Below are 17,185 nucleotides of genomic sequence, written 5' to 3' on the forward strand. Positions count from 1 at the left end.
TTCTCCTTATATGCAGTATTCTTTAGAGGAGTTAATGAGAATGACTCTTAAAGAGCAGTATACAAAAGTTAGTAACTGTATAAGTAACCAATTAAAATAGTGCAAATTTAAGACTTTAACTTAAAGAATACCTGTCAGAGAAGGGATATCTATAGGTATCATATCCAGCAATGATGATCCATGCTTCTTAGGACATGTCTGTAACTTAAGTACTTTGTCGTTAGGGAGATGAGGGTTTGACATCATGATCAAAAAATGAAAACAAGAACAATAATAAAAGTAGCTGGTGAGCATTTACCCTGGAATAACCTATATGTCAGGGCCCAGGCTTCACCAGAGAGGAATTAATTAGAATCTCTCTGGGTGGAACATAGATATCAACACTTTTTAAATGTTGCAACTGATTATAATATACAGCCAATGTATACTGCCTTAGGGCCTGAGGCCAGTGAAACACTAGAAAAACATTCCAGACATCTACTGACAGCTCACATTTGTGTAAGAAATGGCATCTTGAATAAAAGATTCTAACTGCATCATCCCATATTATTTCTACAACCACCTTAGAAATTGTTATCACTCATCTCTTCATCTTTCAGACACAGAAATGGACTTGAAACTCAATGATACTGTTGTAGCTAATATATCCCCCTGACACTTCATCAATCTGAGATCGGTTACTGGATGTTCACATTCAGTCAATATTTAGGACTTGCATAAATGATAGAAGAATTTCAATTCTGAAACAAAATATATCTCTGATATTCACTCTAGTGCTTATTACCTACAGGATTGAGAGTCGCAAACTTGAACCTTCTTCAGCCTCATCTGGAGACAGTGTGGTACACAGATCACTGGGCCCCATCCCAGAGTTCCTGACTTGGTAGGTCTGGGGAGAGGCCTGAGAATCTGCATCTCTGACGTCTTCATGTAATGCCAATGATGCTGGCCCAGGAACTGCACTTTAAGACCCACTGTGCTAGGCTGTTTCAGAACCACGAAAGTGACAGCAGCTCCAGATCTTGCCCCCTTTGGGGCTCATCTTTGAAATACTCAGGGTCTTGTCTTCCTCCCAAAACAAACAGCAGGATGAGGGAATATTCATGAGGAAAGACATCAGGATCGCACAGCTGGCCCAGAGTCTCAAAACTAGCTTCACCAAGCAGTGCAAGAAGCAGCCTTTCATGCAATTCTTCTCTCATCACACAGGTCCCCCAAGGAGAATGGCTGCAGAAAATCACTCTACAGTGACAGAGTTCATTCTCGGAGGTTTAACAAGTCAACCAGAGCTCCAGCTCCCCCTCTTCTTCCTCTTCCTTGGGATCTACTCAGTCACTATGGTAGGGAACCTGGGCATGATAGCCCTGATTTGTCTGAACGCTCAGCTTCACACCCCCATGTACTATTTCCTCAGCAACCTGTCCTTTGTGGATCTCTGCTACTCCTCTGTCACTACCCCTAAGATGCTGGTGAACTTTGTATCAGGGAAGAACACCATCTCCTATGCAGGGTGCATGGCCCAGCTCTACTTCTTCCTTCTATTTGTCGTTACTGAGAGTTACACACTGACAGTGATGGCCTATGACCGCTACGTTGCCATCTGCAGACCTCTGTTTTACAACATCATCATGTCTCAACGAGCCTGCTTCCTGCTATTGGCTGGGGTCTATGTCATGTCAGTCATTGGCTCAAACATAGAGACTATCATCTTGTCAAAACTGTCCTATTGTGAGACACTCATCAGTCATTATTACTGTGACATCCTTGCCCTTATGAAACTCTCCTGCTTTAGCACCTATCATATTGACATGATAGTATTCTCTTTGGCTGGATTTGATATCATAGTCACCAGCTTAACAATCCTTGTTTCCTATGACTTCATCCTGTCCAGTATCTTCCGCATCAGAACCACGGAGGGAATGTCCAAAGCTTTCAGCACCTGCAGCTCCCACTTTGCAGCCATGGGGATGTTCTATGGAACAACTGCTTTCATATACTTGAAACCCTCCACGGCCAGTTCCCTGGCCCAGGAGAATGTGGCCTCCGTGCTCTACACTGCAGTGATCCCCATGCTGAACCCCCTGATCTACAGCTTGAGAAATAAGGACGTAAAGGCTGCCATGCAGAAAACCCTGAGAGGAAAATGTTTTAAGGCAAATGTTATTACTCTTTCTTAGTTTTAAAAGTTGTTATGAATCCCAGACAGAAGCCCTAAGAATGCTTGCACACCCGGATGGGAAGCTGTCCCTTCTTTGGATGGCTGGGAGACTGCGCCTGCCTCCTTGCCTCTTCCTTCCCATCCACCCTCTCCTCTGATTTCTTTATCTTTTCCCTCGTTTGGGAAGCATATGCTATATCCTGATTCCCTTAATAAATCCCACTATCTTAACTGGATTTTAACAAAGCTTTAAACATTCACAGACTCACACATAGAGAAAGTAGTGTTTACCATTGAGTAGAGGAAAGCAGGGATGGGCAAGGTAAGAGGAGGGGATTGAGAGACACAGACCACTCTATATAAAATGAATAGGCAACAGGGATGTAATGTACAACACACGGAAATATAGCCATTATTTCTTAGTTCTCTGCATACTAAGTCGCTTCAGTCATGACCAATTCCTTGTAACCATATGGACTGTGGCCCTCCAGGTTCCTCTCTCCATGGGGTTTCCCAGGCAAGAATATTAGAGTGGGTTCCCATTTCCTCCCCTAGATGATCTTTCTGATGCAGGGATCAAACACACATCTTTTATGTCTGCTTAACTGTAAATTCAGTTCAGTCACTCAATTGTGTCCGAGTCTTTGTGACCCCATGGACTGCAGCATGCCAGGCTTCCCTGTCCATCACCAACTCCTGGAGCTTGCTCAAACTCATGTCCATCGTGTCAGTGATTACATCCAACCATGTTATCCTCTGTCATCCCCTTCTCCTCCTGTCTTCAATCTTTCCCAGCATCAGAGTCTTTTCCAATGAGTCACTTCTTTTACCGTGAATGAAGTTTAGTTCTCTAACTGTAAATGGAGTATACTATAAATAATATTGAATAAGTATGTTCTATATCCAAAACTAGTATAATATTGTATATCAATTACACCTCAATAAAACATTAAACTTTCAACAGTGAGTTTGAAATCCACCTTTTTATTAATTTCTATGTAGAAAATATTACTTAATTTACAATATACTTTCTGCACTTGGGTGTACACAAGGCAGAGAGTGGAATGAAAGTCTCCAGCAAGTGATGTCCAGAACCTTCCTCATCTAAACATCTTCCTCTTCTCTCCTTCACTCCTCTCTAATCTCTATATAAGGACTCCTACTTGATCCCTTCATGTAAGTGAGTAACAATAATAATGATGCCAGCCAATAACATGTTTTTCAACGTATACCTGAGCCCTGAAATTCTTCTAACACTTTATATGCATTATTTCAATTACACCTCACACAGTTAGGTACTACTGTTTTCCGCTTTTCACTACGGAAATGCAGTTTAGTCACTTGCTGAAGTCACACATCTGGTGAACAAAGACACTGGGAATCAAGCCCACGTCTAAGTGACTTTGGAGCCCACACACTTGTCTCTCAGATGTCCCCTTTGTTTTAACCTGGCACCTCCTTTGAACAGTCAATCACACCTGCCCGAATTGTGCTCTTCCAATTTCAAATGCCTCCTAAAATCAGTTCCTTTTTCAGAATAAATAAAGAAACAGAGTGACCAGCTCACCAGGTTTCCTGGCACTTCACCATGTTTCACACTAGAAGCCCCACCTGGGGAAACCACTCAAACCTAGACAAACCAGGATGATTGGTCATCCAGATTATAAATTGCTGCCAAACGCTTTCTGCTTAATTAACACAGAGATCTACTGCCAACGTTGCTCAGTAAATCCAGTGGCAATAGGACAAAATTTCCCCCAACTCCCCTTTCTTTGTAACAATATCAAGCATACGTGTTTCAGACTCAGCAGCCTGACACGGTGCAGTGGATGTATAACATTTTCTCATGTCTAGCGATTTTTTGGTATTCTGTTTTATCAATCAGTGATTTATAATGAGAAACACATATAACTCTACTTTTCTGCAGCAAAAGGGAATAAATACAGTGAATGATTTTGTTAGAGCTGATTTAGACTAAATAAAAGTTGAGGATGCCCCCAAAGTGACTTCAGAATTGATGTGACTCCCTGCTGCTACTGTGACCACTGCCACCACAAATAAAGCCTCTCATAAAAGCCACTCAAAAATCAGTAAACAGCTGAACCTTGGGTTCGAACATCACCTGGAAGCTTGTTAGAGATGCAAATTTGGGATCCCTGCTCCACACCTACAAAGTTACCGGGTGGGGTTCAGTAATCTGTGTTGCAATAGATCTCCTGGTGATTCCAATATACACTAAAGAGTGAGAACCACCTCACTCCCACCTTCAAATCTCACCAAAAATGCATTTAAAAATTAGTGGGAACTAATTCATATCCATGGCTCTAGCTAGAGGGGACACTGGGATATGTAGTTTTCAGCTTTTCACCTGATTAGAACAAGGGTGGAATGCATATGGAAAGATCCATTCCCAACTATGTACTCTAACAACTTATCCTAGGGAGGAGGGCATTCCACACTGGGGAGCACTGTTCTCACTCCTGAGAGGAGTCACAGGCCCCTGAATCATCTTCCTAGTGAAGTGAAAATGTACCCTCCCTCTTTCCTCTACAAAATACTCAAGTATTTAAACTTGTTTTTTTTTTTCCTTCCAGTTTCTTTTGGTTGGTGTATTAAGAAGGAGGAGCTCCACAGACAGCTCAGTGGTAAAGAATCCACCTGCCAATACAGAAGACCTGGGTTTGATCCCTGGGTTGGAAAGATCCCCTGGATGAGGAAATGGCCACTGACTCCAGTAATCTTGCCTGAAAAATCCCAGGGACAGGGGAGCCTGGCAGACAACAGTCCGTGGTGTCGCAAGGAAACAGACGTGATTACAAAGCATGTCTCAAGTCAAGAGCAACCCAGAGACCTTCCAATCCAGTTTGGGAGCTCTTTGGAGAGCCTGCTATCCCACAGGCTGAGTACCTTCTGGAAGACAAAGACTGGACATGTCCTGGAAGTGTTCACCAGCATGTCCTACTTCTATGAGATCCTGAAATTCAGAGCAAGAATGAGACTTGTTGCTCTACCAATCTTTGTGGGGAAGAGGAGCAGAGAGACATGTGCCTGCCAATATTAATCCGAGCTCACCTGTGTCTTGACCTTCCCTGTCCTTTGCCCCTAGGACAGGCAGGTACACCTAACCTGGGCCTCTAACGGTTTAGTGCACAGGATCTCCGGAGAAGAGCCAGTTTTTATATCCATAGTTTTGTTTGCATCAAAACTACACTTTTTGTTGGTTGCTAGTCGTCCATTGCCTGAATATATCCACAAATTTGTTTCCTCACCTCTTGCTGGAAAGTTGGCTATTTCCAGTTTGGGCTGATGAATAAACCAGAGACAAGCATCCATGTAAAGAACTCTAATGATATTTTTTCATTTAGCTTGGATGCATATCTAGCAGTGGAATTGCTTGACCATACACAAGTTCATAAGAAACTGCCAAAAGACTTTACAAAGAGATAGTTTAGTAATTTTCCAACAGCAGTGAACATCTAATCTATTGTGAGTAGGAGCCACAAAGGAGAAAACCAAAGCATGGGAGAGAATAGTGAAAACAGTAATGCAAGGAAATTTGCTTACTGTGAATTAGATATTTGAGATGAAGTATTGAAAAAAATCATACCTAAAAAAATGAAGAATGAATATCAAAACATATCCTCATAAAATTAAGAACCATGGCATATAGATTTTTTTAGTTCTTTCTTAAAGAACTAGAAACAAGGACTAACGCAGAAGCAATGAGCCCCTGTAATCCACTTTTGATGTTGAGACACCATTTCAGAGTTCAGTGGACCCTCTATGGCAACATGCAATATTCCACATATGATATTGTACTATAATTGTGTAAAATGTTACCATTGGGTTAACTATTTAAAGGATACATAGCAGCTATCAATATATTAATTCCTGTACCTCCATTTGAATATATTGTACAATTATCTCGAGAAAAAGTTTAATTTACAATCTGAATTAGCAACATTTTCATGAATGAATGTATTCTTGAAAAGTACATATTCTTTTAAACATATTTCCCTTATGAATGACAAAATGCTCATGAAGAGTCCTTAAAAGTCTACCTTCCTATGCCCCTCAACCTTCTGTAATCCTAGCACTACTCATCTAAAGGTGCAGGAGCAAAGTGAAAACTTCAGCATTCCTTTTAAACTGGCATTTCTTTACTGAAATTATAAGTTTTTTATTAAAATATTTGCATCTGTTTGAAGACACTTTAAAATAAAAACTTAAAGCCTAGCTGATATGCCTAATCAGTTCAATTCAGTCTCTCAGTCACATCCAACTCTTTGAAACCCCATGAAATGCAGCATGCCAGGCCTCCCTGTCCATCACAAACTCCAGGAGTCCACCCAAACCCACGTAGATCGAGTTGGTGATGCCACCCAGCCATCTCATCCGCTGTCATCCCCTTCTCCTCCTGCCTTCAATCTTTCCCAGCATCAGGGTCTTTTCAAACGAGTCAGCTCTTTGCATCAGGTGGCCAAAGTATTGGAGATTCAGCTTCAACATCAGTCCTTTCAATGAACACCCAGGACTGATCTCCTTTAGGATGGACTGGTTGGATCTCCTTGCAGTCCAAGAGACGCTCAAGAGTCTTCTCCAACACCACAGTTCAAAAGCATCAATTCTTCGGGGCTCAGCTTTCTTTATAGTCCAACTCTCACATCCATACAGTGAATAACTAATGATGAGTAAAAACCGTAATACTGGTAGTGACTGATGATGGTGTCAGTGGTAATGACCAAGATGGTTGTGGGTGTTTGTGGTGATGCTGGTGGAAGTGGTGATGTTGATGTTAATGATGATGATGTTAATTATGTTAATGATGATGATGATGGATCTGTGGGTGTAAAATATTTGAAAGGATGCACTAGATTATAGTTTCTCAAGCAGCAAGTTGACTTCCTCAGTAAAAAGAAAATTAACACACTTGGGACACAAAAACACAAAAACCAGGGTCCTGATTGATCCTTTTCTAAAGACTCCAGTCTCTGAAGTGACTCCATCCCAGGACAACCTTTATCCATATACTCACATCTTTAAACAGGTCTCCAAGTCTCCCCATCTCAGTGACCATATTCCACTTCATAAGCCTGTGTGGTCTTCTCATTTCCTATGATTTATTTCCTGACTGTTGAGACCGAGGCATATCCTAAAATTTCCAGGAGAGCGTGTTCCATTTTTTGTCAGCACAGGTATTTGATTACAATTTAAAGCAACTGTGTGAGAAAAACATTTCTTTCATGAACTCTTGTTTCTAATACAAGCTATTTGCAATCATGTTTACCTTCACCTCTAAGGTAAGGGTTTTTTCTTGTGTCCTATGTTCTTATGGGCAGCAATCCTAAGCCTCTGATGGTCTGCTAGAACTGGAGTAATAATTGCAGTGACTACCATCAAGTACAGGCTCATGTTTTACTATTTTATGATATTAGATAACTATGGGAGAAAATAAGCAAATCTGTGCTGTCTAGGTTTTCCTATCTTCACTGCACTAAGTCAGTGGTGATCCCACTGTACTGACCTGTAAAGCACTTTGATTTCTGGTAATGATATACCCTAGGTGGATTTTCCATGTTTCTTATTGTTTCAAGAGGTGGAAATTGAGTAAAAGGGCTATGTAAGATGTTTTTAATATACTATTTCTAACTACAGGAAATATTTCTTTTTCATTTAATGTAAATAATAATCAAAAATCTTAGTTACCTCTGAAAGTATTTATTATGAAGTTAATAATTTAAGGATCAATAATTTAACATGTAATAATCACAGTACAATGCAGATTTTCTTGTCTTCACACCCCATCCTAAGGATTTAAAGGTTCTCACACAAAGAAAAAGAAATACAGTGAGTGCCAGAGCTACTATTTTATGGGAATCAAATGACAATATATTTTAAAGTGCTACAGTTTAAAAAGCAAGTTGTAAAATGTTTTCTAAAAGACCACTTTCTAACACCATACGCAAAAATAAACTCAAAATGGATTAAAGATCTAAACTTAAGACCAGAAACTATAAAACTCCTAGAGGAGAACATAGGCAAAACACTCTCCGACATACATCACAGCAGGATCCTCTATGACCCACCTCCCAGAATATTGGAAATAAAAGCAAAAATAAACAAATGGGACCTAATTAACCTTAAAAGCTTCTGCACAACAAAGGAAACTATTAGCAAGGTGAAAAGACAGCCTTCAGAATGGGAGAAAATAATAGCAAATGAAGCAACCGACAAACAACTAATCTCAAAAATATACAAGCAACTCCTACAGCTCAACTCCAGAAAAATAAATGACCCAATCAAAAAATGGGCCAAAGAACTAAATAGACATTTCTCTAAAGAAGACATACAGATGGCTAACAAACACATGAAAAGATGCTCAACATCACTCATTATCAGAGAAATGCAAATCAAAACCACTATGAGGTACCATTTCACACCAGTCAGAATGGCTGCGATCCAAAAGTCTACAAATAATAAATGCTGGAGAGGGTGTGGAGAAAAGGGAACCCTCTTACACTGTTGGTGGGAATGCAAACTAGTACAGCCACTGTGGAGAACAGTGTGGAGATTCCTTAAAAAGCTGGAAATAGAACTGCCTTATGACCCAGCAATCCCACTGCTGGGCATACACACCAAAGAAACCAGAATTGAAAGAGACATGTGTACCCTAATGTTCATCACAGCACTGTTTATAATAGCCAGGACATGGAAGCAGCCTAGATGCCCATCAGCAGATGAATGGATAAGAAATCTGTGGTACATATACACAATGGAGTATTACTCAGCCATTAAAAAGAATACATTTGAATCAGTTCTAATGAGGTGGATGAAACTGGAGCCTATTATACAGAGTGAAGTAAGCCAGAAGGAAAAACAGAAATACAGTATACTAACACATATATATGGAATTTAGAAAGATGGTAACAATAACCCGGTGTACGAGACAGCAAAAGAGACACTGATGTATAGAACAGTCTTATGGACTCTGTGGGAGAGGGAGAGGGTGGGAAGATTTGGGAGAATGGCAATGAAACATGTAAAATATCATGTAGGAAACGAGTTGCCAGTCCAGGTTCGATGCACAATGCTGGATGCTTGGGGCTGGTGCACTGGGATGGCCCAGAGGGATGGTATGGGGAGGGAGGAGGGAGGAGGGTTCGGGATGGGGAACACATGTATACCTGTGGCGGATTCATTTTGATATTTGGCAAAACTAATACAATTATGTAAAGTTTAAAAATAAAATAAAATTAGAAAAAAAAAGAAAAAAAAAGAGATAAATCCATGCTTATCACAGGAAAGACATACATGCATTGTAAAAACTCTAAAAGGAAAGTTTTTAGTCTCCAAGGAAAAAGAAAGGGAGATTATATTTTTGTCATTTATATGTCTGATTTTCTACAATGCATGTTTATTGGTTTAGTTATTTTTCTTTAATGCATCTGAAACTGGCAATAAAATTGATCCTGTGTCCAAAAATTCAGTAAATTAAGTTTGCTTAATAGTAATAACATAATAATAAAATAATAAAAACATAATAACAAGTACTAGGCACAAGATGACATTTACTACACACACAGCAACATAATTTTATGAAAACAAAACAGACTGGTGGTCAGAAGTCATGAGTTTAAACCCAGATCTGTGTCTTGCTGGTTTTATGCTTTTGGATGACTTATTTAACTTCTAGCTTCCCTTGGAGCTCGTGGGAAAGAACCCGCCTGCCAGTGTGGGAGACCCAAGAGACACAGGTTTGATCCCTGGGTTAGGAAGATTCCCTGGAGTAGGAAATGGCAACCCTCTCCAGGATTCTTGGGAGTCCCATGGACGGGGAACTGGTGGGCCACAACTCATAGATCACAAAAAGCCAGACACAACTAAAGCAATTTAGCACATTTAACTATTAGAACTTCCCGCACCAGTTAGGCAGCACCAGAAGAGGGAGAGGCACACAGAGCAAGCTTTACCCTGCGAGGTCCCACTCACCTTCTCCTGCCAGAGCACCAAAATCAACTTATTGTTCAACAACCATCGGCAGAAAGACACTGGAACTCTCCAAAAAAAGATACCCCTCATCCAGAGACAAAGGAGAAGCTGCAAAGAAACAGTAGGAGGGGCACAGTCATGATAAAATAAAATCCTAAGCCTAACAGGCCTAATTTCCTGTGCCTTCATCCTGTCCAGTATCCTCCACAGCAGCACCACAGAGGGAAGGTCCAAAGCCTTCAGCACCTGCAGCTCCCACTTTGCAGCCATGGGGATTTTCTATGGAATTATTGCCTTCATGTACTTAAAACCCTCCACAGCCAGTTCCCTGGCCCAGGAGAACATGGCCTCCAGGTTTTACACCACAGTGGTCCCCATACTGAACCCCCTGATCTACAGCTTGAGGAATAAGGAGGTAAATGTGGCCATCCAGAAAACTCCAAGGGGAAAATTATTTTCAGGCACGTATCATCATTCTTGCTCAAATTTAAGAATAAGTTGTTATGAATCCCAGAGGGAAGCCCTCTGAATCCTTGCCCACCAGGGAAAGGAAACAGTCCCTTCTCTGCATGGCTGGGTGACTTCTCCTGCCCCCTTCCCTCCTCCTTCTTGCCCTCTCTCTTCTCTCATCTCTATTTAAAATCAGCTGATATTATGTTTATTTTCCTTATTTCAGGAGCCTTTTTCTATCCTGAGTCCTTAGGTAAACTCTACTAGCTAAATTGTAATTTAATATAATTTTTTTTCAAGTTTCACAGACTCACAGATAGAGAAAAAAGAGTGATTACTTGGGGTGGTGGGGGAGAAGAGAGCCAGGGGATTAAGCATATAACTACTAGGCATAAAATAAATAAGCATGGCCACTAATATATAGTTACTTTAAACAGAGTCACCTATAAAAATGTGGTCCGTCTGAAACAAATATAATATTGTAAATCAACTACCTTTCAATAAATTAAATTTTGGCTGAGTTTGAGAGTCATTCACTGTTTAATCTTCTTCTACACAGAAAATATTTCTCAACCCACTTCCTAGTTTTTTTCCACTTGGAAGTACACAAGGCAGAGAGAGGTGGATCTCAGAGTGACTAGGAAGTGATGCCCAGAGTCTTTCTCACCTGGACTTCCTCCTCTCCTCTTTTCCACTCCTCCCTACTTATTCCTGCCCAAGAACTTCTACCTCACCCCTTTCTATGAATTTCTTAGTCACAGTAATAATAATGCTAGCCACTACCATGTTTGGGACACCTACTCTGAGCCACACAACTCTTCTAAATGCGTTATATGCCTTCTTTCAATTACAGTTTGCAACAGTTAGACACCATGTCTTACGTCTCCTGCGTTGGCAGGCAGGTCCTTTACCACTAGAGCCACCTGGGAAGCCCTCACTGGTGTCTGCTTGTCTCAGACTAATAATACTGTGCACATTATGTCAACTATACTACAGTAAAATGGGTCCTTTAAAAAAAAAAAAAAGAGTGCATCTTAACACCCAAAATCAATCCATAATCACAGAATGTGAGATTATATATATATATATATATATATATATATATATATATATATATATATACACACATACATATATATATATTATACACATACATATCTTTTACAAATAAAAGAAATGGGGCTAAGTCACAACTCCAAAGTATGGAATCTCCCCTCTATCCCTAAATTCACACAGCCACTGACTTACTTTCTATAACAATTGATTAGTTTTCCCTGATCAGAGTACACAATACGGACCCTTCGGTGTCTGATAGGTTTTGCCCAACACAATGCTTTTGAGGTCTTTCATATTGTTGCATGTATCAATAATATATTTCTTTTTTATTAGCAGTAATCCATTGCTTCTATATATCCACAAATTGTTTCTTACCTGTTGATGGACAGTTGGTAGTTTCCAGTTTGAGTTACTGTGAATAAAGGATATATAAGAATTCATGTACAGAACTCTTTCTGAACCTATGTTTTCATTTACCTTAGATAAATATCTAAGAATTGTTTGGCCATAGGCAAGTTTAAAAGAAACTACCAAACAATCCTACAAAGAAGTTGTTTGATTTTATTTTCCATTAGCACTGTATAAGAAGTAGAGTAGCACTGTGTAAGAAGTACTATATAAGAAGCAAGGAGAAGCACTTGCTCTGCATTCTCAACAAAACGATATTGTCCCATTTTCAAGTGTTAGCATCTCTAGTGGGTACCTAGTGAAAGTGTTAGTCACCCAGTTGGGTCTGACTCTTTGCAACCCATGCAGTGTAGACAGGCTTCTCTACCCATGGGATTCTCCAGGCAAGAAAACGTTAAGCTATATAAGGACAGTGATTGCAATGAACTGAAACACACATAAAATATGGTTAAATTAGGAAGAATATAAAGATACTAAAGAAAAATAACTAGCTTTCTTTGGTAGATAATCAGAAACTAAATTATTATTTTGAAAATTAGAAAATGAAGGTGAGGTAAACGTTTCTATATGAACTGTGGTGATGGATACACAATCTGTGCATGTGATAAAATTGCTTTGAGGTTAGTTTACATACACACAAATGAGTATAAATAAAAATGGGGAAATCTGAAGAAGATCAATCAACATGTGGGGCTTCCCCGGTGACTCAGAAGGAAAAGAATCTTCCTGCAATGTGGAAGATGAGGGCTCGATCCCTGGGTCAGGAAGATCCCCTGGAGAAGGGAATGGCTACCTACATCAGTATTCTTGCTTGGCAAATTCCAAGGACATCCTGGGTGTGATATTGTACTATAATTTTGCAAATTGTCCCCATTGGGGGAAACTGCTTAGGGGTACACAGGATCTCTCTCTATTATTTCTTGCACCCCTATGTGAATCTACAATTAACTCAAAAGAAAAAGTTTAATTTAAAAATCTTCACTAGCAGCATTTTCACAGATAATATATTACTGAATGTAGTCTTGAAAAGGGCACATTCTTATCAGCATATTTTCCTTATGAATGAGAATACACAAGTGAAGAATTCTTACAAATCTACCTTCTTATGCCCTCAACCTCCTCCCATTCTACACAGTCAATCTACAGGTCCAACATCAAGGTGACAAGTTTAGCACTCCTTATGAATTAACGTTCCTTTAGTGAAATTACACAGTTTTATTAAAACAGTCAACTCTATTTTTTAAATACTTTCAAATAAGCCTTTTAATCATAATTGATTATGCGTGATCGTGAATAACTAGTGATGAGGAACAACCATAATGACAGTGACTGACGATGGTGTTGATAGTAATAACCACAGGGGTTGTGGGGCTGGTGGCGCTGCTTGTAATGATGATACTGTGGATGGTGATGGACTCATTGATGCTAAATTACTTGAAAGGAGGCATTAGACTGTAGTTTCTCAAACAGCAAGTTGACTTCCCCAATAAAAGGAAAATTAACACCCTTGGGACCCAAGAACATAATTCACAACCCAAGTGTTAATCAAAACTCTAATTGTCCTTTGCAAAGGGCCCAGTTTCTGAAGTGACTGCCTCCCAGGAGAAGTTCTGTTCATATACATATAAACACACCCACACATCTCCCAACCTCATGGACCCTTTTTTCATGATGATGCTGGCCCCTTTGAGTAACTTTAGGATTAGATGTAAATCTATACGGTCCTCTCATCTCCTGACATTAATTTCCTAACTGTCAAAATCGAGGCATTTCCAAATACTTCCAGGAAACTGTGTACAACTGTAGATCGGCACAGGTATTTAATTACAATTTAAACAATTCTATGAGAAAAATATTTCTTTCATCACCTCTTGTGTCTGATGCAGGCTATTTTCAACCCTGTGTTTACCTTCATCTCCGGGTGGTTTTTCTTTGTGTGCTGTGTTCTTGTGGGCAGCAATCCTGAGCCTCTGGTGGTCTGGTAGTACTGGAGGTAGGAATTGTAGTGACTGATATCAAATATGCGATCATGTTTTCCTATTTTATATTGTTAGAGGATTGTGGGAATCAATAATTAAGTCAATGCTGTCTAGGATTTTCCCATCTGCACCTCCCTCACGAAGTAAATACTGTTCACTCTGTACGGCCCTGTGATTTCTGGCAATGGTATATTCTAGGTGTATTGTCTATGTTTCTTAAGTTTTAAGAGGTGGAATTTGAGTAGAAGGGAATTTGTAAGATATTTTTAATCTATTGTTGCTCCCTGCAAGAATTTTTTTCTTTTTTACAATTAACAGAAATAATACTCAAAAAATCTTAGTTACCTCTGATAGCAATTATTATAAAGTTAGCAATTTAACCATCAGTAATTTAACATGTAGAGTTTATAGTGCAATTCAGATTTTCTTGTCTTCATACTATTAATATAATTAAGGATTTTTACACTAGAAAAAAATATATAGTTAGTGCTGATGTTAGTATTATTATAGGAATGAGACAATACATTATAAAGTAATACATAAAAAAGCAGGTTACAAAGATTATTTAAAATACATGTATGCTTATACACATATAGATACATAAGTGAAAGTGAATTGACATACTCAGTCATGTTGGACTCTTGGGACCCTGCAGACTGTAGCCAACCAGGCTCCTCTGTCCATGAGATTCTCCAGGCAAGAATGTTGGAGTCAGTTGCCATGCCCATCTCCAGGAGATCTTCCCAACCCAGGGATGGAACCCTCGGTCTCCTGCATTGCAAGCAGATACTTTACCATCTGAGCCACCAGAGACACCTAGATAACATATTTTTGTTGATATTCAGTCACCAAGTCGTGTCCGACTCTTGGCAAACCCATGGACTTCAGCTGCCAGGGCTCCCTGTCCCTCATCATCTCCCAGAGTTTGTCCAAGTTCATGTCCATTGAATCGGGGATGCATATATGCACTGAAACATTGAAAAACACCTAAAACAATAGTAATGACTATTGCTTGTCTCCAAGGAGCCGGAAGGTTATTTTATTTTTGCTTATTTGTATTCCTGATTTTCTGCAATGCACATATACTGGCTTGGTAATATTTCTTTTTATTTCTTAAATTAATTAATTAGTTTATTTATTTTTGCCTGCACTGGGTCCTTGGAGTTGCACAAGGCTGCCTCTAGTTGCGTCAAGTAAAAGCTGCTCTCTAGTTCTGTGCACAGGCTTCTCATGACAGTGGCTGATCTTGTTGCAAAGCACGGGATCTAGGGCACAGGCTTCAGTAGCTGCAGAACTCAAGCTTAGTAGTTGTGGCGCACGGGCTTAGTTGCTCTGTGGCATGTGGGATCTTCCCAGACCAGGGATCAAACTCATGTTGCCTGCGCTGGCAGACAGATTCTTAACCACTGGACCACCAGGGAAGTCCTGATAATTTTTCTTTAATGCCTCTTAAATTAGCCATAAAATTTATCATCTTTGTCCAAAAATTCAATAAGTTAACTTCACTAAATAATAATAAACTACTGCAAAGATGATAATCTAGAACAACGTAACATCGTTTAGTGGACAAATAACAAACTGGTAGACAGAAGTCCTAAGGTTTAGTTAGACCCAGTTCTGTGTCTTCCTACTTTTATGCCTATTGATAACTTACTTAAATTTTAGAGCTTCTGTTTCCTACAGAAGAGGAAAATAATATAGCTTTCCCCTTTTTACATGCTATGCACCATATAAGACATCAAGGATAAAACACATTCAATCAAAACATTGCTTAGACCTCTAGATGCATGGATTTGTAAGGCTACACTCTTGGGCAAAGGGAAGAGTTCATGATCAGAAGAAAGCAGTTTCAGTTTCAAGTTCTTCATAATTAGAAAGTCTCTGGAAAGTCGCTTAGTGTCTGGCACTTCAGTTTTCTCCATATAAACATGCAAATGAAAATTCTACTCTTAACACATTTCTCCTCATATGCAGTATTCTTCAGAGGAGTTAATGAGAATGACTTCTGAAGAGCAGTATACAAAAGTTAGTAACTCTATAAGTAACCAATTAAAATAGTGCAAGTTTAAGGCTTCAACTTAATGAATACCTGTCAGAGAAGGGATATCTATAGGTATCATATCCAGCAATGATGATCCAAGCTTCTTAGGAAATGTCTATAGCGTAAGTACTTTGTCATCAGGGAGATGATGGTTTGATATCATGATCAAAAAATGAAAACAAGAACAATAATAAAAGTAGCTGGTATGCCCAGCAGTGGGATTGCTGGATCATAAGGTTGGAGAGGGAGAGGGTGGGAAGATTTGGGAGAATGGCATTGAAACATGTATAATATCATGTATGAAACAAGTTGCCAGTCCAGGTTTGATGCACGATACTGGATGCTTGGGGCTGGTGCACTGGGACGACCCAGAGGGATGGTATGGGGAGGGAGGAGGGAGGAGGGTTCAGGATGGGGAACACATGTATACCTGTGGCGGATCCATTTCGATATTTGGCAAAACTAATACAATATTGTAAAGTTTAAAAATAAAATAAAATTTTAAAAATAAATAAATAAATAAAAGACAACAAGTACTAAAAAAAAAAAAAAAAAAAGATGGTGAGCATTTACCCTGGAATAACCTATATGTCAGGGCCCAGGCTTCACCAGAGATTAATTAACTAGAATCTCTCTGGGTGGAACATAGATATCAACACTTTTTAAATGTTGCAGGTGATTATAATATACAGCCAATGTATACTGCCTTAGGGCCTGGGGCCAGTGAAACACTAGGAAAACATTCCAGACATCTACTGACAACTCACATTTGTGTAAGAAATGGCATCTTGAAAAAAAGATTCTAACTGCATCATCCCATATTATTTCTACAACCACCTTAGAAATTGTTATCACTCATCTCTTCATCTTTCAGACACAGAAATGGACTTGAAACTCAATAATACTGTTGTAACTAACATATACCCCTGACACTTCATCAATCTGAGACAGGTTACTGGATGTTCACATTCAGTCAATATTTAGGACTTGCATAAATGATAGAATTTCATTTCTGAAACAAAATATATCTCTGATATTAACTCTAGTGCTTATTACCTACAGGATTGAGAGTCGCAAACTTGAACCTTCTTCAGCCTCATCTGG

General features: G+C 39.4%; 1 protein-coding gene across 1 annotated transcript; it reads left to right on the top strand.

Annotated features, from left to right (window-relative positions):
- Window positions 1–939: 939 nt before the first annotated feature.
- On the top strand, window positions 940–2,208 carry LOC133241837 (olfactory receptor 8A1-like). Its single transcript, XM_061407757.1, has one exon. The coding sequence runs from the start codon at window positions 1,104–1,106 to the stop codon at window positions 2,175–2,177; it is 1,074 nt and encodes a 357-aa protein (XP_061263741.1). The 5' UTR covers window positions 940–1,103; the 3' UTR covers window positions 2,178–2,208.
- Window positions 2,209–17,185: the final 14,977 nt, after the last annotated feature.

Source organism: Bos javanicus, chromosome 29 (assembly GCF_032452875.1).
Source record: "Bos javanicus breed banteng chromosome 29, ARS-OSU_banteng_1.0, whole genome shotgun sequence".
In the NCBI taxonomy this organism is placed as follows: Eukaryota; Metazoa; Chordata; class Mammalia; order Artiodactyla; family Bovidae; genus Bos; species Bos javanicus.